At 45.5% G+C, this 24,070-nt stretch overlaps 4 protein-coding genes across 4 annotated transcripts; 2 read left to right on the top strand and 2 right to left on the bottom strand.

The window, feature by feature from the left end:
- The first annotated feature begins 3,440 nt into the window (after window positions 1–3,440).
- Window positions 3,441–6,819, top strand: LOC120698000 (mitochondrial outer membrane protein porin 2-like). The gene is made up of 6 exons (XM_039981423.1): window positions 3,441–3,549; window positions 3,676–3,743; window positions 5,399–5,509; window positions 5,623–5,712; window positions 5,791–5,999; window positions 6,213–6,819. Exons 1-6 carry the CDS (start codon window positions 3,498–3,500, stop codon window positions 6,511–6,513), a joined length of 831 nt encoding a protein of 276 aa, XP_039837357.1. The 5' UTR covers window positions 3,441–3,497; the 3' UTR covers window positions 6,514–6,819.
- A 285-nt stretch (window positions 6,820–7,104) lies between these two features.
- Window positions 7,105–8,859, bottom strand: LOC120700666 (ethylene-responsive transcription factor WRI1-like). The gene is made up of 7 exons (XM_039984913.1): window positions 8,633–8,859; window positions 8,448–8,530; window positions 8,260–8,357; window positions 8,065–8,138; window positions 7,935–7,985; window positions 7,784–7,860; window positions 7,105–7,712 (listed from the first exon to the last, which is right to left on the bottom strand). Exons 1-7 carry the CDS (start codon window positions 8,857–8,859, stop codon window positions 7,105–7,107), a joined length of 1,218 nt encoding a protein of 405 aa, XP_039840847.1.
- Window positions 8,860–13,196: 4,337 nt separating this feature from the next.
- On the bottom strand, window positions 13,197–20,038 carry LOC120697999 (probable aldehyde dehydrogenase). The gene is made up of 15 exons (XM_039981421.1): window positions 19,869–20,038; window positions 19,523–19,602; window positions 19,201–19,304; window positions 18,760–18,827; window positions 18,332–18,389; window positions 18,062–18,175; window positions 17,698–17,781; window positions 16,959–17,177; window positions 15,986–16,117; window positions 15,803–15,892; window positions 15,303–15,392; window positions 14,713–14,922; window positions 13,999–14,109; window positions 13,761–13,840; window positions 13,197–13,673 (listed from the first exon to the last, which is right to left on the bottom strand). Exons 1-15 carry the CDS (start codon window positions 19,943–19,945, stop codon window positions 13,535–13,537), a joined length of 1,656 nt encoding a protein of 551 aa, XP_039837355.1. The 5' UTR covers window positions 19,946–20,038; the 3' UTR covers window positions 13,197–13,534.
- Window positions 20,039–21,931: 1,893 nt separating this feature from the next.
- LOC120697998 (ras-related protein Rab7-like) lies at window positions 21,932–24,070 on the top strand. The gene is made up of 7 exons (XM_039981420.1): window positions 21,932–22,073; window positions 22,177–22,203; window positions 22,408–22,507; window positions 22,598–22,744; window positions 23,095–23,175; window positions 23,258–23,403; window positions 23,625–24,070. The coding sequence occupies exons 1-7, from the start codon at window positions 22,018–22,020 to the stop codon at window positions 23,686–23,688; spliced, it is 621 nt and encodes a 206-aa protein (XP_039837354.1). The 5' UTR covers window positions 21,932–22,017; the 3' UTR covers window positions 23,689–24,070.

The raw sequence follows: 24,070 nt of genomic DNA, 5'->3' as shown, positions 1-24,070 counted from the left end.
ATTGCCTAGGAACGCCGATGGTATGATCAGTGTTTTTCGGTGAAATTTCGCCGAAATTTCGGTTTTTTCCGTTTCCGCTAGTTACCGGGAAATGAAATTCCGGTACTTTTCGCTATTTTTTGTTTTTAAATTTAAAAATTCAAAAATATTTATAAAAAATTCAAAAAAAATATGATAAAAAACTAGGTGTTCTTCTGAGCAAATAGGACTGGAACACACTCAAATCTAAGATTATATGCTAGGCTAAAATTGTATTTTAGTTGAAAAACAAAGATATTTGTAGTCTAATGAGGTAGAGGTAGAATTTATAGTTTTTTAGTATCCGACGCAGCTCGGTATTTTTCCATACCCCTCCTCGCTCTATACAAATTGCATTTTAGGAATTCTCTATACAAATTGAATCAAAAAAAAAATTCAAACACTGTCACATGAATTGATAACCAATTCAAATCATGTTTGTCCTGGATTTAAAACAACTTTCAATTAGATCAACCAATGTCCCTGAAATTTTATAGGTATATCCGCAATAACAAGAATAATAAAAGTCTAGTTGAGACCTATGAGAGAAAATGGAAGTTGTCACATGAAATGACAAGACTTTAAATTGGTGGTTTTTGAAATAATTAAATAACTTTCAAATCATTGCTCAAATGAAAAAGTTCCTTAAACAAAAGTTGTAGATCTCGAAAAACTGAACAAAGTTGGTATTCAAAAGTTTTTCATTTGACCTCCGAAACAGTAGGAAAATCACAACTGACACCATTTTCCGGTAGAAAATCACCGAATTTCGGTCGAAATCACCGAAATTTCGGTCGGAATTCATCGAAATTTTGTTTTTTGAATTTGAATTCTCTTTCCGTTCGGAATTAGCGAAATTTGGCAAAATTTCGGCCGAAATTTCGTTTCCGATAGTTGGTGGGATTCGATAAAAAAATGAAAAGGTAAACCCTGTATGATGCGCCTGTCTCGGCGACTGACCTGTTGCAACTCAGAATGTTCAAAATCAAGCAAAACGTTCAATACTTATGTGAAACCACACGCTTGGAAATTGGTTAATGGGACGCTGTAAAAAGTAAAATCAAATGAATTAGATTTTATTTAATACTTCTAAATAGTAAGTTTTTTATGTGACTACTAAAGTTTAGCCCCGAACCAAAGAAAAACGAGGTGTTTTTTTTCAGTATTTCAAAAAAAAAGATGGGCTGTGTTTAGATCCGTAAAATGGTGGTAAAAAAGATCACATCGGACACTGTGGCACACTGTAGCACTTTTCGTTTATTTGTGGTAATTGTTGTCCTACCATGACCTAATTAGGCTCAAAAGATTCGTCTCGTCGTGTACATCAAAACTATGCAATTAGTTTTTTTATTTATCTATATTTAATGCTCCATGCATGAGGTAAAAGATTTGATGTGATAGGTAAATAGTGAAATTTGGAGAGAGAAAATTTTAAACTAAACACCGCCATGGTTTTTTTTCTCTCTCTCACCAACCTCCCCTCCAAGAAAACAAGGTAAACGAGAGAGAGCACAAGCCTTGCCGGGGAAGAGAATATTTCGAGGGGAAAATTGGTGTCATACCATCGAAAGATCGCCGTTTCCGCGAAATATCATTAAAAGACCTCCGTTCCGTAAAATAGCACCGAAAGAGTCCACGTTACCCCGAACTACCATTCTGTCGCGTGTTCCGTTAACTCGTCTGTCGCGAGCTCCTTCTTCCTCCTCGCTGCCCCATCATCCCCTCCCTTCCTCCTCTCTCAGCAGCTGGGCAAGAAGGCGACGCCCGAGCCGCTGATGCCGCCTCCAGCTCCTCCCTTCTCCTCCCTGGCTTCCCCACGACGGCACAGGGGCGGCGAGCACCGGCGCGGGGCTAGCAGGCAAAGATGCTGCGGCCACCGGCCTCGGCGAACCCCGGCGCGAGGGCAGTAGGGCGCGGCCGCGGCTGGCCTCGGTGAGCCCGAGCGCGAGGACCACCCATCTCGACGAGCCCAGGTACGGGAGCTAGAGGGCGCGACGGCCGCCGGCCTCGGCGAGCCCCGGCGGGCGGCAGTAGGGCGCGCCCGTGGCCGGCATCGGCGAGTCCCGGCGCGGGGCCGCCGGCCTCGGCGAGCCCGAGCGCGGGGGCAGTCGGATGCAGCGGTGGCCGGCCTTGGCGCCGGATTTGGCAGGCCCATGGCGTGGCCAAGCCCCGGTGCCCGACGGCCCGAGCACATGAGAAAGTGGGTACGGGGCAGCCGGCCCCGGCGCAGGAGGTGGCCAGCGCGGGGTGGCTTGCAGCGACGCGGGAGATGGCTAGGCCAAGGATGGCGAGGTAGGCCGGTGTTGGAGCGGCAAGCGTTGGGGTGGCCGGCCCTGGTGAGCCGTGACGCAGGGGGCGGGCGCGGCCAGCCCCAGCGAGCCCCGGCACGGGGGCAGGCGGGCACGTCGGCGACGCAAGCAGGGGCGGCGGGCGGGTGTGGCTCCGAGCGGCAGCTGGCGAGCAGGGGCGGCGGGCGTGGCTCCAGGGCCCGGCGGGCTTCGGGGGCAGGACGGGGAGCGGGAGGAGGACGCCGCCGGTGAAAAGCCCTATTCACGCCGCTCGCAGGTCCACCCGAGCCTCTTCACCAAGGCCGTCCTCGCTGCGTCCGGCGCCAAGGTCGTCATCGGCGAGGGGGAGCGCGTGGAGGTGCGCGACGGCTGCGCCGCCGGCGTCGCGATGAAGGGGCGTGACGGCATGGTGGACGCCAACGTCGTGGTGCTCGCGCTCGGCCCATGGTGCGTGGGCAGCTGGCGACAGAGGCTGTGAGCGCGGCCGGCTCGCTAGTGGAGCACGGGAGCGGCGGGCCGGAGGAGTTGGAGCCCACCGAGGCGCGCGGGCGCTCTGTCGTCGGCGGGACGGGCGGAGGGGGCGACGAGCGGTGCGAGCGACGAGCGGCGGTTGGCGCAGAGGTGGCGTGGCGCGACGCGGGTGGAGGAGGAGAGCAGAGGAAGGGAGACGGTGGGGCGGAGCTTGTGCGCCGGCGGGAGCGCGGCGTCGGGCATGGCCACGGCGAGGGAGCGGAGGGACATGGTGGTGGCGGTGGCAATGAGAGGGAGGGAGACTGCACAAGATCTCAGTGCGGGTGGGAGGAACGGAAGGGAAAAGAAACGGAGGAAGAAGACGCTCGTGACGGAGAAGCAGCGGAAAATGTGACGGAGTGCGATTTTCGGTAACGTTTGCAACATTGAGTGGTATTTTCCTGGGGCTCACGCTTTCCGTGGTATTTTATGGAAGTCACGATCTTTCAGTGTTACGAGACCAATTTTCCCTATTTCGAGCTGCTTCTTTCTATTCAGAAAACGTCAGCAACACACCGCCGTGGGATTGAATCCAGACCGCCCACCTCGCATCGTGCGGCGCCCGGCACCGCCCGCTCCTGTCACCAATAAATAGCGGCGCCCTCCTGCCGGTCCCGTCCACTTCCGTTCTCCACCCCCCCCCCCCCCCCCCCCGCGCCGTCGCGTCCTCCTCCGCCAGTCATGGCCGCCGCGGGTCCCGGGCTCTACACCGAGATCGGGAAAAAGACCAGAGGTTTGAGCGGCTCCTCTTGCCTTGCGGGATTCTGGGGCTCGCTTTTGCTGGGGTTCCTCGGTGCTTGTTTGAGTTTCTGGGTTGCTAACACTGGGTTTTGCGGTGTTTTCTTCGTGGAATCGGCAGATCTCCTCTACAAGGACTACCACACGGACCAGAAGTTCACGCTCACCACCTACGCCTCCAACGGAGCTGTAAGTTTTCACATCACGCCTTTACTGTGATTTGGTGTGCTCCAAGTAGATTTTTCTTAGTGGTGGTGGTATTTCGGCGTCCAAGTGGATGGCTGTGCAGTGTAGGTACCTGAAAAATCGAGCTGCGATAGCCCGTGGCCATGGTTCGGATTTAATTTGAAAGGCTAGATTTGTGTCTGGGTATAATTGGGAGCTTGAGATGGACTTTGGTTGCGGGTTTGTTCCTTGGTACGATTCATGCCGGACTTTTGGTATGTGATGCGATGTGTTCGCTATCGATGTTGCAGTTATATCTGTTGTTTCTGTCATTCTGTGTGGATCCTGGCTTCAGTATTTGGCGTGATTTGGTAGAAGTGGTGGATTACTTTCTCCAGTGGCTTCTGGCTTAGATGTGGAGTTGATTGACTTGTCCAGTAACTTGAGATTTATTAGCTGTGTGACATGATTCGATCTGTGGATTATATACATGCTGTGGATGTCAAACGGAGATGGTGTTTGCCCCTGTAATTTGGGCGCATCCTTTTCCTTTTTCACAGGTTTTGTCCATGTATGTATCATGTTCCCCAGCAGTTCAGTATGTGTGCTAGCAAGTAGAAAATGAATCGTCTAGTCTAGTCTCTATTTCCCATTGGTACAGTTTGTGTGCTAACACAAATGAATCATCTAGTACTTATTGAATAGTTTTGACTTTTGACAACTGTTGTACTGTTATGGAAGCTACATCTGCTTATCAGTGTTTGGTTACTCAGTTCTCTTATGTCGCTTTAGTGAATTCATGCTGTATTTCCTCATTAATTCATTGGGCATGTTTCAAATGTAGTATGTGGCTAGGTTCATACTAAAAAGTAGAAATTATAGGAGATAATGTGGTGTGTTGCTATGGGTTACAGTTTAGTTCAGCTAGTTGGATAGAGAATCCATCAATTAGCTTATATTCTCTTGTGATAACTTGTTTGATTTGTTTACTGCTGTCATGCTGTGTATTAGGGAACATGAAGACATTGTAGATTGCTTGTTTGCTAACTATACGTCTTCTGTAAATTATACATGAGTGACTTTACTTCAGCTAGTTGGATAGAGAATCCATCAATTAGCTTATATTCTTTTGTTACGACTTTACTAGGGAACATGCAGACAATGTAGTTTGCTAACTATATGTATTCTGTCAATTATAGATGTGCTACTCAGTTTCGTATATTTAATGTTTCTATTCTTGTTCCTTTCATGACTTGATTTTTGGATTATGAGTTGCATGGGCGTCTCTCCAGTTTCTTTGATGCATGTCTAGCATGCAGAATTTGCTAATTCACTACATATATGTATCTGTGTCTTGATCTCTGTCCAGTATACAGTTCTGACGTTTACATCTGGTTTTAGTTGGTTGTTGCTTGTTTTACGATTCTGGTATGAGATATCAGATAACTGTTAATTATCTTTTCTTGTACTGATGGGTTCTTGACATTTTTGTGCATGCCAGTTGTCATGCTACAAGCCTACAAATGCATCACATATTCTATTTCAAGCATTGTTGTCTTTGTTGCAAACTTGCAATGTTTCTTTATCAATCTTATCTTTTGGATAGTGATTGTAGTACTTTCTGAATGTTCCCCAATCCCCATGACTGTGTTAGTTATGGTCACTTATGTCGTGTGTAGGCCATTACTGCTGCAAGTACTAGGAAAAATGAAGCTATCTTCAGTGAAATCCAGAGCCAGCTGAAGCATGAAAATGTGACAGTGGATGTGAAAGCAACTTCAGAATCAACTGTAAGTTGAAACATTCGTCACTATTACTCATTTATTACCACGTCTTTCACTGATTTCAGAGAAAACAGTTGCCACCATTTCTGTACAAATAACCTTATTTTCCCTTTCACCAGGTGACGACTACATTTACAATTCATGAGCTGGGCACACCAGGTCTGAAGGCAATTTTATGCATTCCTTTCCCGTACCAGAAATCAGCAAAGGTACATCTTTTCTTTGCTAGATCAAGCAATTTTAGTAATGAATTCACACACTGAATGAGTCTTCTCTTGTCTTTTCAGGCTGAACTCCAGTACTTGCACCACCATGCTGGTGTTGCTGCTAGCGTTGGCCTGAATGCAAACCCTGTTATTAACTTTTCTGGTGTATTCGGGACTAAAACCGTCGCTGTTGGTGCTGACGCCTCATTTGACACTTCATCTGGGGACTTGACCAAATACAATGGTGGACTGAGCTACACTACTAGTGACTTTGTTGCTGCAGCCACTCTGTAAGTGGTTTCTTCTAATGGTTAACGATTGTTATTTGCAACTCATTTTCCCTTAGCAGTGATTAGTCTCTCTAGGAAATTTCTAATGGTCAAATATCATGCCTTGTTTCCGCATCTCTTACTATCTTCCGCACACACTAGCACAAACTTTGACAAACTTGTGACCAACAGAAATAGTTTAGCTTACAACACTAAGCTCATTTTGTATTTCAGGAACAACAAGGGAGACAGCCTTGCTGCTTCCTACTACCACTTGGTGAATTCAACCACAGCTGTTGGAGGAGAGCTGACTCATAGCTTCTCAAGCAATGAGAACACCCTCACCTTTGGGACACAGCATGCCCTGGATCCTCTGACCACTGTGAAGGCACGCTTCAACAACTATGGCATGGCAAGTGCGCTCATCCAGCACGAATGGAGGCCCAAGTCATTGGTCACCATCTCCACGGAGGTAGACACCAAGGCCATCGAGAAGAGTTCCAAGGTTGGGCTCTCCCTGGTCCTCAAACCCTGAGGGCGCCAGCTTCTTGTTTTAGGATGTTAGCTTTTGTTATCAGCAGCTGAAGTCCAGTAAACAAGCTTGGACTAAACTTGTAGGCTCAGCTTTGGTGCCGTGGGATCTCAGATCCGACAAACTCAATTCATTGCGCGTTACCCTGTTGTAGACTACTTGAGGGGTTTCTGTTTTTACCAGTTAATTCGTGGTTCCAACTGCTTTGGCCATTCGCGGGCTTTTTGGTGGAAAACTTTGTCCAGACATCAGATTTTCATGTTGTCTACCTCTACCATTGGATCATGTTCCTTTGGGTCGCCTCACAAATTCGGACGAAATTATGTTTGCTTGTTTCGACTATTTTATTGCGTTGCATTTGCATACAAAATCACAATTGTCTCATCTCCGTTGCTGTTGTAATTCTACCTGCATGGTTTTACTAATCGTTCATGACGTCGTTCTTGACTTGAATGTACTCCGATTTGACTAATACAAAACCAAGCTCATGCACCATACGAGCAGAAAACGCATCTGTGGTTTATCATGGATTAACCTTTGTTGATCAATGCAAAAATTGCAAAGTCTGGGTGCGCGTTGAAGGGAAACTATCAACTATTGCAGAGATGACACGTTTCCAAAACCGCTCCAATTATCCAACCTCTCGCCATCGTCGTAGCACGCAATTTCTCCCTGAAACCCACCTTCTCGAGCGTGTTGGCCACTGCCTGACGAGAACAGATCACACATGTCCGGAGCCTCTCCCTGGAAGTTGTGGTACTCGTAGGCTTCCGGATGCGCAGCGGCCTCCCTGATCCCCAGTCCGCCGGCCTCGGCGTCAGAGTTCTTCTCGACCAGCTGCCGGAACATGGTCGACTTGAGCAGGAGGCTGAGCGCGGTGGGCGAGCCTCTCTTCCTCACGCCGCCGGGAGACATCAGGGAGGCCTCTTGGCCGCCGCCGCTACTCCCCGGCGGCGGCGGCGGCGCATTGTGATCCAGCAGAAACGGGTTGCCGCGCGGGAGCATCTGGGTCTCCGCCGGGTGGAGCTGCTCGGGCGGGGTCGGCTGCATCAGGTGGGCCTCAGGGTTGAAGGCGACGGGGGCGCTCGGGCCCGGCTTCAGCCATGTGATGTAGGATCTCAGGTCGAAGTTGGTGACCGCGTTCACGCCCTTGTACTCAATGGCGGCGATGTCGTACGCGCGCGCGGCCTCTTCTTGGGTGCCTGGAACAGATTTCATCACGAGTGATGGAGACGTGAAATCTTGTAGGTAGAAGTCGTGCTGATGTACTCACTGTAAGTTCCTAGGTAGAGATACTTGTTCCCGAAGACGCGGCCGATTCTTGCCTCCCATCTTCCGTTTTGGTGATGCCTGAAAGCATAGCATTGTGTTGAACCTTCAACCTTATGGAGGAATTGGAGAATTTTATCTCAAAAATGTAGTACCTGGCAACCCCTCGGTACTTGGACACTCCTCTTGAGAAGCCACTGCTCTTCCTGTCATCAAGATGGAACTTGTTTCAGAATTTGAGGCACAATATTTTTACTGTAGTACGTCTGCAGGGACAATGTGTACCTTCTCAGCGATGCAAGGTACTCTTCCTTTGTAAGGTTCTCCATTATCTTGAGCTCCTTCTCGTAGTCCATGACCTGAAACATTTGCTCAGCAACGACATTGCCATGCAGACTGACAGACTTGACTAGTTCATTTGTTCGCTGCTGTTTTGTTGTCATCCCTATGGCTAGCGCAAAGCTGTTCCAGAGTCTTTACCGGGAAATTTGTGTAGGTGGTGGGTCCCCAGTACTTGAGAGCAGCAAGGTCGTAGGCCCTTGCAGCTGCCTCCTCCTCATCGTATGCTCCCAAGTAGACTGTTATTAGCAATCAGAAAACATGTCCAGCATTGGCCACTCATCCGATGCGTTGAGACAAGAGAGACTTCAGACTTCCCAAGAACTTACCTTGCTTTCCCTTTTTCCTCTGCGTTGGATTCCACGAGTTCTTGTCCCACAGATGAGCTTCAAAACGACCTGTCCATCGGTGCCTGCAACACAAGATGATGCTCTCTTGTGATCTCGCCTGTTTTCTTTGTTTCCAATCCCAGGCTGCTGCGCAGGCACACATGTGGGTTCCGTGTTCCTGTTACCTGCTGACTCCACGGAACCTGGAGCTCCTCTTGACGGTGATGCTCGGCAGCGGCTTGCCAATGCCGCTGCCGTTGGCGCCGCCGCTGATCGGCGCGAGAAGAGCCGGCTCCCTCCTCCTCCTCCTCACCACCACCTGGCCCGCTTCCGGCGCGCTGATCGCCGCCGCGGCGGGAGCCGGCCCCGCGTAGCTCTCGATCTCGCTCTTGACCATCAGCAAGTTCTCCATGGTTCGCCCAGCGACGGCAACGAGCGCACGGACGGACGGTGGGAGCAGTGAGGCTGCGAACGAGCGAGGTGAGACGCCGGGACCCGGCGGTGCGCTTATATACAGCCGCGCCACTGCGTCGCCCGGTGACAGGATTTGTCTGCTGGCGAGCGCGCGACAAGGCGTTGATGGTTTTCACGGAGGCCTCAGGCCAAGCTCCGCCTGTCTTCACTATGCGCTTTTGTCCGGGCTCCTGTTTGGGAACATCGAGTTCAACTGCAACGATTCCTTGTCTTGTCTGATCTCGGGCTGCGGCTGCAATCTGCAGAATGCGCTCGCTGCTGCTTTTTGTATAGTCAGGCGTGTGTGTGTGTGTGTGTGTGTGTGTGTGTGTGTGTGTGTGTGTGTGTGTGTGTGTGCGTGTGTGTGTGTGTTATTTTAGGTTTTCCTTCACAGCATATTTGCGTTTCCAACATGCTGCAACAAGAAGGCCGAGCATCATTCCCGGAGGAGGCCAAGGGAAGCTTGGCTTCGTCTTCCGTGGGAGGACAAGATAGCAGCAACCGATCTGAGAAACTTGTGCCGGGCGGTTGGTCGGGGGCTACGCTACGCTTGTCGTCTTTCCGTGTCCGCGGCGGGGTGACGTACCGTCGTCTTGTACGGTTCACCCGGCAAGACATGTGTCTTTCGTCCTTTGAATAATTCTTTTTTTTATGGCTCGGCGACTGGAGAACTAATTAACTGTACGTTCTTGGTTAGCTCCAATGCAATGCTTGGGTTGACATGTCGTTCCAGATTGAGGTCGTGATGATGAGAGAGTGAGTACGGGGACGATCGGCTCGGCGACTCCGTCGGGCGTTACGGCGCAAGGCGCAGGCAGCAGCCCGCGGCGCGCGCCGACCCTCCGCCGCGGCCGCGTACGGCGTCCCCAGGTCTCCTCTGCATGTCCGTCGCGGCAAACCACGGGCGGCGGATAGAGAGTTGAATCCACCTCAGTAGAGGTCCGAAACAGGGGTGAAGCCATGTTGGACTTGTCGAGTGCACGTGCACCAGGGAAGAAACAAAGTTTTAGTGATTAGCTTCTAAATTTTACCACATGTGCACTCCCTAAACACCAAGTAGGTGCACCACGGCCCAGCAGGCAACAGCAGCCATGGAGCCCACTGCCCACCAGTCACCAGGCCCGGCTTGGCATTTTTTTCATTTTTATATTTAAAAAAACAAAATTTCAAAAATATATGTCGAATAGGGAAATTTTAAAAAATGGGTGCCTGTCGGCTGTCGCCCATCCAGTTGGCGACAGGACCTAAATGTAAAAAAAATTACATTTAGGTCTTGGTGCCCAGGGCACATTAAACAGTAAACTTGTAAAATCGATATAAAATCGTAAAAAAATCGGAAAAATACAAACTCAACTATTCTGGATTCTATGAAATAATATCTATAACTTTTGTTACATAAAGTTTTTTATTTTATCAATGTATCTAAATCAAGAAAAATAGTTCTTGTACCTAGAAAAATCTGAAATAATTCATTTGGTTTAGTTGTACTTATCTAAAATTTACCAAACTTTTTTATAGATCTTAGGAAATAAAATAATGGTACTGTAAAAGTTATGGCTTCTAATACTCAGTATAGCAGCATGAATAAATAACCCATTTAAACTAGACATATTGCAAGATCTAATTTAAAAACTTATTCTAGAAATGTTTTCTGGGGCTACCAATTTTTTACAAGCCTATGATCACCATATTTAACACTCTGGCCAAAGATGATATGCATCCAAAGGATGGATCTTGAGATTTAAATAAAAGTGCATTAAACTAGTATTTAAAATAGAGCAAGATACATTGATCAAATGAAAAACTTTATGTAACAAAAGTTGTTGATCTTGTTTCATAGAATCCAGAACAGTTGAGTTTGTATTTTTTTTATTTTTCTACGATTTTATATCAATTTTACAAGTTCACTGTTTAATGCACCCTAGGCGCCAGGACCTAAATGTAATTTTTTTTACATTTAGGTCCTATCGTCAACTGGACGGGCGACAGGTGCTGTCGCCATAAGGGCGACAGGCACCCATTTTTGAAAATTTCTCTATTCGGCATATATTTTTGAAATTTTATTTTTTTAATATAAAAATGAAAAAAGCGCCCCGGCTTGCTTACAGATCAATTTGAGAAATTAAGGCCCACGAGAGAAGGCAAAAGTGGCGCTGCTTGTACTACTGTTGTGCGCATTAGACCTGACGAGCCAGACGAGAAGGCGAAATGACGCCCGCGATCCAATCGGCAACGCAACAAAAAGAAAATCAGAGAGGCGGAAGCTAGCGAGGCGGCGGCATCGCAGGTCGCTGTGGCACCATTGCATGACTTGTCGCCGCTCGCCGGAATCTGCAACGCAGCAGCAGGCAGCAGGTTTGAGTGATCTTTGTCAACTCCTTTTTCTATCCGCTACTGGTGCACATGCTTCTAGCTTCTCACTTTGCTCCTCCACTTTAACATTCGATAGAACTTATGTAGGCATGTGGCCAATCATTTTCTTTTAAGTGTTAAGGCAGTGTTTTATTTTATTGGTTACAGGTTATCCTTACTTCAATTGAACTGTAGGATTGTTTGGATCTACAGTTGAGGCCTGAGGGTTTATTTTTGCAATGATTCGTTGAGATTAGAGACTCTGAAAATTTATCTAATATACCAAAATCATGTCAAGTAAGTTTTATAGTTGATCAATTGATTCTTTAATTTTCTTCCCTTGATTCTTGAACAGGAGCACATAGGAAGCATGTAACTGAAATTTTTAACAATGTGTTGCAGGTGCATTTATGAAAAGATGGTTGAAAAGAAAAGCGCCAGATGATGCTAAATGTTGGTAATTCTCAGCAGCAAGATGCCAATGTTACTTTTCATCCAATGCCATCAGCTCCTAAGGATATCAATTGGGAGGAGGAGATCCAATTTGATCCAGGTAAAAGGAAGGAAATAAGTGCTTATCATCCTAATCTTAGAGAAACAGAAGAAAGTACCTGGTAAATGGTCCTTGCCAACGAGGCCTGAGGGTTTATTTTTGCAATGATTCGTTGAGATTAGAGACTCTGAAAATTTATCTAATATACCAAAATCATGTCAAGTAATTTTTATAGTTGATCAATTGATTCTTTAATTTTCTTCCCTTGATTCTTGAACAGGAGCACATAGAAGCATGTAACTGAAATTTTTAACAATGTGTTGCAGGTGCATTTATGAAAAGATGGTTGAAAAGAAAAGCGCCAGATGATGCTAAATGTTGGTAATTCTCAGCAGCAAGATGCCAATGTTACTTTTCATCCATGCCATCAGCTCCTAAGGATATCAATTGGGAGGAGGAGATCCAATTTGATCCAGGTAAAGGAAGGAAATAAGTGCTTATCATCCTAATCTTAGAGAAACAGAAGAAAGTACCTGGTAAATGGTCCTTGCCAACCTCGCGCTCTTAATTTTCCATCTTCCATCTACTCGGATTGGAGATAAAAATAGAAGGTTTAATCCTGAATGGTTTGATGAATTTAGAAATTGGCTTGAGTATAGCGAGTCCACCAATAGAGGTATATTTTAAACGATGCTTTTTTTTCATATATATATATATATATATTGAGGTGTGCACTCGGGTTCTCTGTGCTCTAGCTTCGCCCCTGGTCCGAGACTGAGATGTGATGCCCGGACACTGTTGGCTCCCTGCTGCCTGGACACTTGGTCGCCGCGAGGCGATGCACCCGCCTCGCGAGCGATTTATAAAGATAGATAGAAACTACAATAATTTCTCCATTGGGACTGCCCTAACACACAAACTCCGAAACGTTTCACAGGCGGGGGAGATTGTAGCGTCGTACCTGTCGCAGGGATTGCGGCCGGGCGGTTCGGATACGTATGAGTTTTTGCTAGAGAACCGTGCTTGCCGCACGGTGGCAACCCTCTCGGAACAGCGCCCTATATCCGGCGCAGACCCGACCTGCGCGGGCGATGTGGTACTAAAACACGCGAGGGCTCGGGCAAGCAGTTGCGGCGCGTGTTCTCCCGCGGAAGCGCGCAGACAGAGCAATCGGCGTTCGTCGAGGCCAGGCGCCTTCTAGGGGCGCTCTACGCCGACCATGGACGACTTCAGTCTTCAGAAGGCTGGAAACCCGCGTGCAGCTGCTAGTGGCACCATCATGGCCGCAACAGGGTCACGCTAGCCGGTGTTAAGACGAGACCACCACTCCAGCCGAGCGTCCACGTAGATTTAAGGAACAGTAGAGAATGCGAAAGCAATGACGCACTACATACATTGTGTTGTACGAGCAAACCATCCGCATGGCAATTGAACGAGCAAAAACTAAGATCTGTGGCAAAATTTATAGTATTATTATCGATCCAATCTCCAGTCCTGATTCCTCAACCACCACTACAAGATTCTTGCATGGCAATTGAACGAGCAAAAACTAAGATTTGTGGCAAAATTCTAGTATTATTATCGATCCAATCTCCAATTCTGATTCCTAAACCACCACTACAGAATTCTTTTCTTTCCTTCATTACGTTTCTGGAGGGTACAGAGAATGGCTAGATGGGCAAATTATTCGAAACAACTCGACTCGGCTCTAAACAAATGCTGAACCCTTCCGCTTCTCGCACCCTTTTATTATTTTGAGTTGTCTTCTAGCTGATGAATCTCCATACGTTTATGTCGGGGAGGGGAGTGCCCAGTTCTTTGGCACGGGCCCGATATCGTATATGATCTCCCTGTGGCAGGACCAAACAAGTTTGATGGCTTCTGGAGTTCCGATTCCTGCGCCTCTGGGGTCCCCAGCCGGACCGAACCTGAATTTTACAATGGGGTGAAAATGTTATTATGATGGTGGAACTTGGTGTTGGAAGAGACTAAGAATGGTATTGTGTTTTACTCACCAATGGTTCTGCGGAGCGCCAGTTGTCCTTGCTCTGATTCCAGCATATGTTGTCCCATTGACAGATCTGCCAAGCACGTCCTGAAAATCGAGAAAGGGCTCTAAGGTCATTGAAGTGTTTGATCATCGACAGTAACACGAATGAAGGTTTCTACGCCAGAAATGAAAAGTAGCATATAACAAAGAAAGTAGATGAATATGAATGTAAACATCCCAAACAGAGAACAAAACCAACTTGCCTGCAGGAATAATGGATCGTTTGAAACTACTGCAGCTGTCAGATGTGCATTCATCCTTTCACAGGCTTCTAATACCAACTCGAGCTGATCCTCAGAATATTCTGTAACCACCTGATTGGGAAATCAGAATATATCAGTGTTTTTACCATATAACTTAACAATAGGTACGCTAGTAGAAGTAGAATACATCGAATCGATGGCATCGAAATATGTAGTTAACCCCAAATAAGCATTTGTCGGTAAGGGTAATGATTAAGGACGTCAATAGAGGTTGTTTTCGTAAGCAAAAGATCCATGCAGCTTAGAACAAATGCAGGCAAACCTACAGGTAGAGATGTTGCACCCCGTAACAAAGAATATTATGTGTTTTCCATGGTCATGGCCATGGGAAAATCCGAGGTAAATGGTTCAGGATGAGGTTAATACTTGGTACATAATAGATTGATAACAGTGACACAGGAATAGAAGGCATCAAAATTATTTTTGCTTTTCTGAAATTTATGCTACCTATAATAATAATAAAAAAAGATGCAGACATGAACGAACTGTGCAAACAGAAAGCTGAGATGTGATCCAAAACCAAGAACAATGCTATTCTGTTACCACGAGTCCATCTATGACATATGTTTGTGGAAGAGGAATGCTAGGATTACCAACTAGCATTGGAGTATTATTTGAAATTATGATAAATTAATGACATTTGGGGTCTATTACCTGGAATGGACCAAATATCTCCTTCGTCACAAGCTCAAAATTCTCACTTTTAAGGATTTCCTCTAGAGGAACAAATACAGCAGTTGGCTTCAAAGCACCGTATATTTTTGGAATAGAGTGATTCTCCAAAGGTTCACCACCAAACAGAACCTTTGATCCCGGTATCTTGAGAAGGTTGTTCATGTGCTCTGTCATGGCTTCTGTAGTAACCTGGATCAGAAAAAATCAACATTATTATTACATAACTAATTCTACGAAGAAATAGAAAACTGCTTAAAGTATCCATCCAGTGGTGCAACCATATAAAAAGTCAACACACAAAATTCAGTGATGAATAGCCTTTTTTCTCCGCACATATTAACCTTTTAGATGGACACCTGTACTATGCAAAGACCGTTCTATCTCCTCGTCTTACACTATTTGATGGACCTCACATCTATTAAAATAACATGAAACCATATTATTACCTGGTTCTATTTATTACTAGTTGAGTAAGCTTTTCAACTGATAAATAATAGGAAAATCACACCATAGCACGGAAGTTAGAAGAACAGTATGTGACAAAAAAATGCCAATAATTGTCTACTTACTGTAAGGACAGGGCCAATTGTCAAATCTTCAAGCTTCCTTCTTTCAGAAAGTTTCTTCATTTTCTCAAGCAGACCACTAGAAGACCAATTCTGAAAGTGAAAGTGAAAGTGAAGTATAATAAAGAACAAATATGGACATGGTAATTTGGTAATAATGTAAAATATGCTCCAAGGGCAAGTAAGCTTCTCAAATAGCTTCCAAAGTTCAAAACATCATAGCAATTGCATCTACAACAACTGTCACCTGCTCCCACAACTTGAGTGCATACATTATCAACAAAAAAAAACAGTTGACCAATATATTAGATTGGTGGTCAAAATCCTATCATCGACCAAGTTATTACACAACAAACAAGAACCAAAAAAGACATCAACAACTGGGACCACAACTCATTTATAAATCGGCAAAGAAAGATTATGCATCATAGGCGATGCACTGAGTCCACAATCACTACCCCAGAGGCCCAGACCACTAGCAAAGTAAGCACATTTTGCAGTACCTTGTGCATGAATAGAACAGACTGAGCAGAGCACTTTTGACCACTGCAAGCATAAGCATCTTGATCGCAAACCCAAGCAATATAATCAACCTGTTTGGCACAAAATCCAGTTTAAGTCACAGATCAGATTGAGAATATATAATTTTAGATGTTGAACTGAAGTATGACTTCAGACGGTCAGACCTCTTGAACATCGGGGCCAAGGATTTTCCAATCAAAACCAGCATCCTCCAATTTGATTCGGCCATTCAAATCAGCAGCCAATTTCTCTGCTACCCGTGAGCTCCCAGTGAAAAGGGTCATTTTTGGATTAGCCTACAAGAGATCACAAAAAAATCAAGCATGAAATCTACCACCTGCAAGCAGGATGTAAACCCAATTGGTAGACCAAGGACTTTCTCATTGAATGAGAAAATTAGCAGGTGCTGAGATACATATTACTCAGTAATAACTATATAAAATCTCGATTGCTGGACATGATGTACGACATACCTACAAATGAAGGAAAAAGTCTGTATCACCCCCCCCCCCCACCCACACACACCTATGGGGGGTGGACTACATAACCCCCCAATCTATGAAACGGTCTATATCACCCCCTGAACTTTCCAAAACCGGTCAAATTACCCCCTAAAGCAGTTTTAGATCTATGCTTTTCTTCATAGCTGTAAAAAAAATACTAAAGCATACCATATTATATGTTCACTGTGTAGATCTACTCATTTGGAGTCCAACACAATTGGATTTTTCATTTTATGATTTTTCTGTGATTTACTATGATTTTTCGGAACTTCTTTAGGGGGTAATTTGACCGGTTTTGGAAAGTTCAGGGGGTGATATAGACTATTTCATAGGTTGGGGGGTTATGTAGTCCACTCCCATAGGTGGGGGGTGATATAGACTTTTTCCACAAATGAAAATGTTGACCAAAAGAGTTGACAAGAAAAAACAGGTATATGTTCAAACATGTAACTAGTTCCTTATGATACATAGTAGTAAGTATGCTAGTAAACAAACCAAAAAGGTATTCAGAACTTACAACAATCAGGTTTGTTATCCCAAAAAAAATTCCATGGCAATTAAAGTGATCATGAGTTGCCTTATCTGGTTACTCTATCTTGCTATAACCAGTACCAGCAAGTTATAGAGTTCATACCTCTAACAGGAGCTTGTTCATGGTGATACCATCAGAATTTATGAAATCCATATCCTCTGCTGGCAATCCACAATCATGAAGCAACCTGAGCATTTGTTCCATCACAACACTAACCTTGCTGTCAACTTTGAGGACCGGTTTATTTCCCATGTATAGGGCTCCCATTACTTGTAGTAAAGGAATCTCCAATGGAAAATTGAATGGTGTGATAATTGCAACCTGCTCAGTTTCTAGATCATATTAGCTCTACACGTCACAAGTTTGAATGGAAGAAAATAAACTTGCATGGTTACACCGCATAAGATAAAATATAAAACTAAGTCATCAGCTAACATGCGACAGTCCCCACATGCAAATATCAAACTGAATGTGCCAAGATACTCAGGTATATACTATATGGTCATGATAAGAGCCAATTTGACTAGAATAGTAAAAGTTTGTCTTCAAGTTCCAATCCAGACAGCAAGTACAATACATTTTGTCGAAAGACATGTCCAAACATCAAAAGGTATATCTTGAAACAGAGATTGGAATATAACTCAAAAGGAGCAAGTGTTTCGACAACTCTGGCTTGCTTATCACCTTAAGAAATAAATCAACTTGATACTCTAGGAAATTGATTTGCAAAAATTAGACTTGTTTCACATGGCTTCTTATGTGCTCCAAAGACTACAGACAAAATGAATCGAAGAAATCTAAAATACAGTATTTTTCACAAGAGGCTGTTAAGAACACTTACTGGGCCATAAGGCCAACGGTAGCCATTACTTCTTTGTCCAAGATGGTTGCCAGGCACAGCAAATGACCTTGCCAGAAAGCGCACCTGTTATACAGTAGAAAAAGAAAACATATAAATGGTGAGAAGATAAAATTGACATTCTTTCAATCTGCAACCTGGAGCATTTTCTTCCAATCTGCAGACTGGACCACTTTGATAGCTATTCGGTGTTGCTGCATGCTCTCATTTCTCAACCCACTACTAGAGCTACTTGGATAAAGACTAATGGATAAACTTTCATATATAGCAGTATTTTTCATCATGCAGATGACGAAATCTTATCTCCAGAGCATGCAAAAATGAAAGCAAACAGAATAAAAAATACCTGATCTCCACAGAAGTTTTCCAAGAACTTTTGAGAAACTTGAACTTCTGCAAGAGCTTGTTGGTAGCTCTTTGGAGATACCCTCTGGATAAGTTTTGCAAAGAAATCTGAAACCTGCAAAGAATATTTTGACAACAATGAGACATGGAAAACAATATCTAACAAAAAAAAAGTGTTAGCTGGTATCTCTTCTCAAGGATAGTAGAATCATCTGTGAAATATTTGTAAGGATAAGATAGTGTTAGATAACATAGTATCAATATGGCATACCGCAGGTTGGCCCAGCATATGTGCAGCTTTTGCAGATATATCTCCATACATGAGGTACCTGCATATTGGAGTTTTTAATAAAAACATAAACAATTTTATGATAAGAATAAGTTGTAGCTTGGAGACTGTGAAAAGAAAAACACAATAATTTTCATTGGGCAGTGAGAACACATGTCAGAGAACTAGGATATCATGAGAAATCTACTGTCTCCGAGCGACAGTCAAGCCAAGATTACCTATAGCACAGCATAAAATTCAATGACCAAGTCAAGAGTAACAGGCAACTCTGGATACGGTGATTTAAATGAGACTTGGAGGATAGATAAGTTGATCAGGCTTAAGGAATTTTTGTTATTTTGCTCTTTTTGGGGGAGTCAAAATAAGTTAGCCCTGAAATATTGTTCAAAATACAAGAGAGCTACACAGACCTCTCTGGAGCTTTAAGTGGGTTGTGAAGTCCATGCTTAGGGCATTTAGATAAGCTCTCCACAAATGGCTGCAGAAGAAAAAACCATGATATGCTGCATAAGATCATACTCAACAGAAAATTTTCAAACAAACAAAATTTCTTTCACATGGCAACATAAGAACATGAAACAAGTTTAAATGCAACCTTTTGGACTGACAGCAGTTCTATCTTTGCATATTCATAGTAAATATAAATGAAGTTTGCACACCCTCGCTAAAATAAAAGGAAGATGAAAAACTAAGTGATATATATAAAAAAATAAACTAAAATAAAAGGAGTGTGAAAAGCTAAGTTTGATATAGTAAGTGTTTTGCATTCTTTAAATTTGAGGAAAGTTGAAAAGGTTAAATGTAGTTGATGCTTACATGAGCGCAACATGGAAAATATAAGAGAAGCATACCTCTATTTCAGTTCCCTGAACCTCAGCAACTTTGATGAATTTTTCACCATTTAGAGGATCAACTATCCAGTTCCAATTAGCGGATGCTGTCCAGCTTCCCTGCACTGAACCATTATGGTTGAGGCACAAGCACCTCAGTGTCAGATTCATATCGTTGAGCATTTGATTGGAGAAATAAAACAATATCAGAAAGCACACGGCGCAGAACGTATACTAGTATGCTACAAAACAGTCATATTATTCACTTTCCTAGAACGCACAAGGCGCAGAAGCTTGGGTTTTTTTAAAAAAAAGAAACAAAAACCAGAAGCAGAACCCTCACCAAAATTCTGCACTTCCGCGGGACTGGATCCTGAAATCTCCTGCGGGGAAACCGTTGCAAATGACGGTGTGTGCAACCACCTGCGAATCACGCAAACAATCAGTCGCAGACCGAAGTGAACTCATCATCCGACGCGACTCAACCGAACGCCCCGAACAACCCTGACAGGTAAAGCCTATCGCGAGCACTCGGTACGCGCTGCCCATCAGTCTGCGATCCCCCAATTTGCATCCCACCACGTAGTGGAGCGCCTCAAATTTACACGCGCGATCCACCACTCCACCAGCGCGCAACAGCAACAGATCGCGGAAGTGGAGAAGGGAGTGGGGGCTGCGAGGCGGATCACCTGGACACGCACGCGAGGGGAGCGGATCGACGGGCGGCGGCGGCGGCAAGGTGCCGCCGCGAGAGGAGGCGGCTCATCTGCGGGTAGCCGCACCCGCGGCTTCGCTGCGCTCCGCTCCGCGATTGTCAGGGAGTGGTGGCTTCCTGGGTTCGGCAGCCTTTGTGCTGTCGTCGCGCATCGCTGCGGGCGCTTTTAACTTTCCACGGCAGCTCCTCTGGGGCCTCTGCGCGTGGGCCCCGAGGGCGACGCCGCCATCAGGGTGGCCGCGTGGGCGATCGGGCTGCTCGCGGATCCCGAAAGGTCTGACAGACGATGGACAACTCACCTTATCCTCCCATGTGCCATGTGCACGACTGGCTGGTGATTGATTTTTGCCCGCTACAGAACAAATTACTCCATTACCAATTATAATTCGTTTAGCCTTTTTTAACTCTAATTTGACAGCTTATCTTATTTAAAAATTTATACACCTAGTTAAGTTTTAATCATTCTTAAATAACTTCTATTAATAAAGCAAGCTACAACAAAAAAATTAATATTTTATAAAAAAATTGGATATAAGATGAGTGGTTAAAATTGAGATAAAAAAATAAATAAATTATAATTTGGAATGGAATACCATTCTATTCTTAAGTTGCCGTATACTGTTTCTCCGTGCCAGCGTTAGCGGCAAATCTATTTATCGTGCGCGTGGTGGGTGCAGTGGCAGCGAACCAGCCATGGCGGGCGTCATAACTGGTGGCCGACGAATCCCCTGACAGTGAAAGTGGAGGAAGAGGAAATAAAATGTTTAGAGTATCTCCAGCAAATTACTCATCCCTCTCCAATACTAAAAGTTTGGTATTTTGGTAATGAGAGGTGCTCTAGTATATTGCCAATTCCATTGCCAATATCTATTTTTTTGTGATTGTCAGAACACACCTCCCTCTTGCTCAAATATAGGGGGATTCCTCCCTCCACCCTATACTTTGAGTATTCTGCTACAGCACAGGCTACCGGCTAATCTGCTGGAGATGCTCTTAGACTTTAGACTTTTGACCGTCGAGTTATGACCAGTCCATTTGCCTGAAGCTGAACCGTAAAAAATTGACGTACAAAGCGTTGTTGCCCTCGGCTGCCTCCACGCTTCCTCGTCCTTCGCCGCTCCACGCCTCCGCCATACGTAGATTTTAATCCTGACTCCGCCATTGGCACCGTGTCGCAAAAGGCTGCCGCCGCTCCTGCTCGTCTTCCTCGAGCGGGTGGGAGGCATTGTGTCTCAGAAGGCTTGCCGCTGCACTCCTATTCATCTTCGTCATTGCGGGCAACGGTGTCTGGAGTTCGGGACTTGTTTGCCAGGGTTCGATGGCCACCGGCAACCTTAGAAGAGGGGGTAGGTGTTAGGTAACATAGGTTGCGGACAGCGTGTCAAGGCAATGCAGCCGCCGCCGGTTGGGGGATAACCCGTTGGCTAGGACTAGGGCGGGGAGCTTGATGTCGCCAGGTGGGGATGGGGTGGTGGCTGTGGCGGATCAGAGGCGGGGACGCCGTTGAGATGGTGATCAGAGGGCGGGATGGGCGCAGCTGCGATTGGATGAGTTTCAATAGCAACTGTGATGAATAGATGTCCTGTTTTCCTGTGCCGGCGCCCTGCTTGTTGCCCCGGTAGGGTTAGGACTTAGGACTAGGATTTTTTTTTGAGATTAACTTAGGACTAGGACTGAGTAGGTTAGTTGTGAGCCGAGTAGCTCGCGGTTCTGCTGCGCTTGTTGGCCCATCTTGTAGTTATTCCATTTTCTTTCTCCATAGTTTCGAAAACAATAAAATTTTGCAGACACAAGCTCAAAGTTCGAACGGCTACCACGTTTGCCCTCTCCCGAGGCCGGCGCTGGCTCGTCTCTCGATCACGGCCGTCCACATCCAAACATCACGCGGCCGCGCGAGGGGGGCCGGCACCGGCAGAACCCCAGCTCAAATCTCGCTCGCGCCCACATCTTTCCCAACGCTCTTCTCCTTTTCTTCCTCTCGCTTCCCGTGCACCTCGTGATACAAGATAGGGGACTAGGGGAGGGAAGAAGTGGATGCAACCGAAGAAGCGATCGCTCACCGCATCCGTCGCCGCAGGCCTCGCTCGCCCCCCCCCCCCCCCCCCCCCCCCCCCCCCCGGCCCATGGAGTCGTGGCGGAGGCGGACGCTGCTCAAGGTCATCGTCCTCGGCGACAGCGGGTCAGTTCTTCTACAGATTGCCGCCGTTTCTAGTTACTCCTGCTTGATTTGGAGCTCTAGGCGTGCCTACCGTTGGGTTGACATTGATTCATTCGGCGTGCAGGGTCGGCAAGACTTCATTGATGAACCAGTATCCTTCAGCTTTTGGTAACGTTGATGAGATTTCTTCAGTTAAATGGCTGCTTTATTTGCTTCATCTATTCAGTCTGCTTTCACTCATGAATCGGAAACAAGTCTTGTGCTGTGTGGCATACTGGTGAAAGTATTGGGCTTCGTCGTGTGTCTTCAAGGTGTTCGAGCTTTGAAGTACTTTGGTTTGCTTGACAACGATTAGATATGTGAACAAGAAGTTTAGCCAGCAGTACAAGGCGACGATCGGAGCTGATTTCCTCACCAAGGAGGTGCTCATTGAAGATAAGCTTGTCACCTTGCAGGTGATCCTCATCTTGTGCGAATTTGGGTTCCTTTACGTTGCACCAGTGCACCACTGATAAGAGGAAACGTTGCGTGTTGCTCTGATGCAGATATGGGACACGGCAGGGCAGGAGAGGTTCCAGAGCCTTGGCGTAGCGTTCTACAGGGGCGCAGACTGCTGCGTGCTGGTTTATGATGTCAATGTCAAGAGAAGCTTCAATACACTCAATACCTGGCATGATGAGTTCCTCAATCAAGTAAATCACTTTTGTCTCGTACTGTCCTTGTCGTCGTCAGACACTCAGAAGATAGCTGACAAAATTAGCAGTTTGATTTCGACGGCAATGCACCACTTTATAAGTAGCTGCATTGTGATCAGACTGCTGTTACTTATAAAGTGCTCCGTATGCCATCGAAACAAAGCGTCAGCAATTAAGTATAACAAGTTCATTTTAGTTTGTATGGGGTTCATGTTTTTATGTCCAGAATCAAACGCAAATAAGCCTGCTAAAACTTGTATTCCATCAATCTATTTGTCTGGTGCAGCAATTAAATTGCCGGACCCTTTACTACGTTTTTGTTCTGACTTCACCATTTTCCATTTTAGGCAAGCCCATCAGATCCTAAACATTTCCCGTTCATTTTGGTTGGGAACAAGATTGATTTAGATGGCGGAAACAAAAGAATGGTTAGTTCCCTGAACGTGCAAACTTTCCACTACAAATTTGAAATGCTCTGCAATCTCTTTGTGGCCTCTGGCCTTCCCACAGGTTTCTGAGAAGAAAGCAAGGGAATGGTGTGCCTCCAAGGGCGATATCCCGTATTTTGAAACCTCTGCAAAAGAGGACCACAATGTTGATACCGCTTTTCTATGCGTTGCCAAGCTCGCTTTGGCACATGATCATGACCAAGACATGTAAGTAAAAGCATCTTCGGTTTCTTGTTCGGATACTTCATACTTCAACCCATGTTGTGTTCTGTAAGCTCAAGAGGCTTATTTTCAATTTAAAGTTCTTTAGAAAGGATGCATTTTACTACAAATGAGGAGAAATTACTAGTGCAGGTTGCCAGATTCTGGCAGCTCTCAGATTAATTGGCTGTTCTAATCATATGCGTCTGCTCCTTCTCTGCCCCCAGTTACTTCAAGACAGTTGCAGAACAAGTCCCGGATACTCAACAGACAACCGGATGTGCTTGCTAGAGGTAGCCATTTCTTGGCACTACCAGGCAGTTACTGTATACAATAAACTCACAATACCCAGCAGCTGTAATCTGTTTAACAAGCTTATGTAGCCGTCCTTAATTGTAATTACAGCGTTAGTGGCTGTACTATTGGTCTGATACGTAGAGTACAAATGGGGGGTGTTTGCAAGTTTTGTCTGCTTGCGTCTGCCCTCCAATAGGACAATAAAAACCACACCCTTGCAGAAGATCCTTCCGGCAAAAGACACGTGTACCAGTCAAACTCTTCAGTTGTACTTAGTAAGTCGTAACATGCAGATACCATGTATTTGCTGCAGATACATGTAAACTGTTGCTCCCTCCGTTTTAAATTATAGGTGGTTTGACTTTTTTGACTTCAA

The sequence above is a fragment of the Panicum virgatum genome, chromosome 3K, assembly GCF_016808335.1.
Source record: "Panicum virgatum strain AP13 chromosome 3K, P.virgatum_v5, whole genome shotgun sequence".
In the NCBI taxonomy this organism is placed as follows: Eukaryota; Viridiplantae; Streptophyta; class Magnoliopsida; order Poales; family Poaceae; genus Panicum; species Panicum virgatum.
Note: the sequence above shows the minus strand (reverse complement) of the source record. Positions and strands in the feature narration are given on the sequence as shown.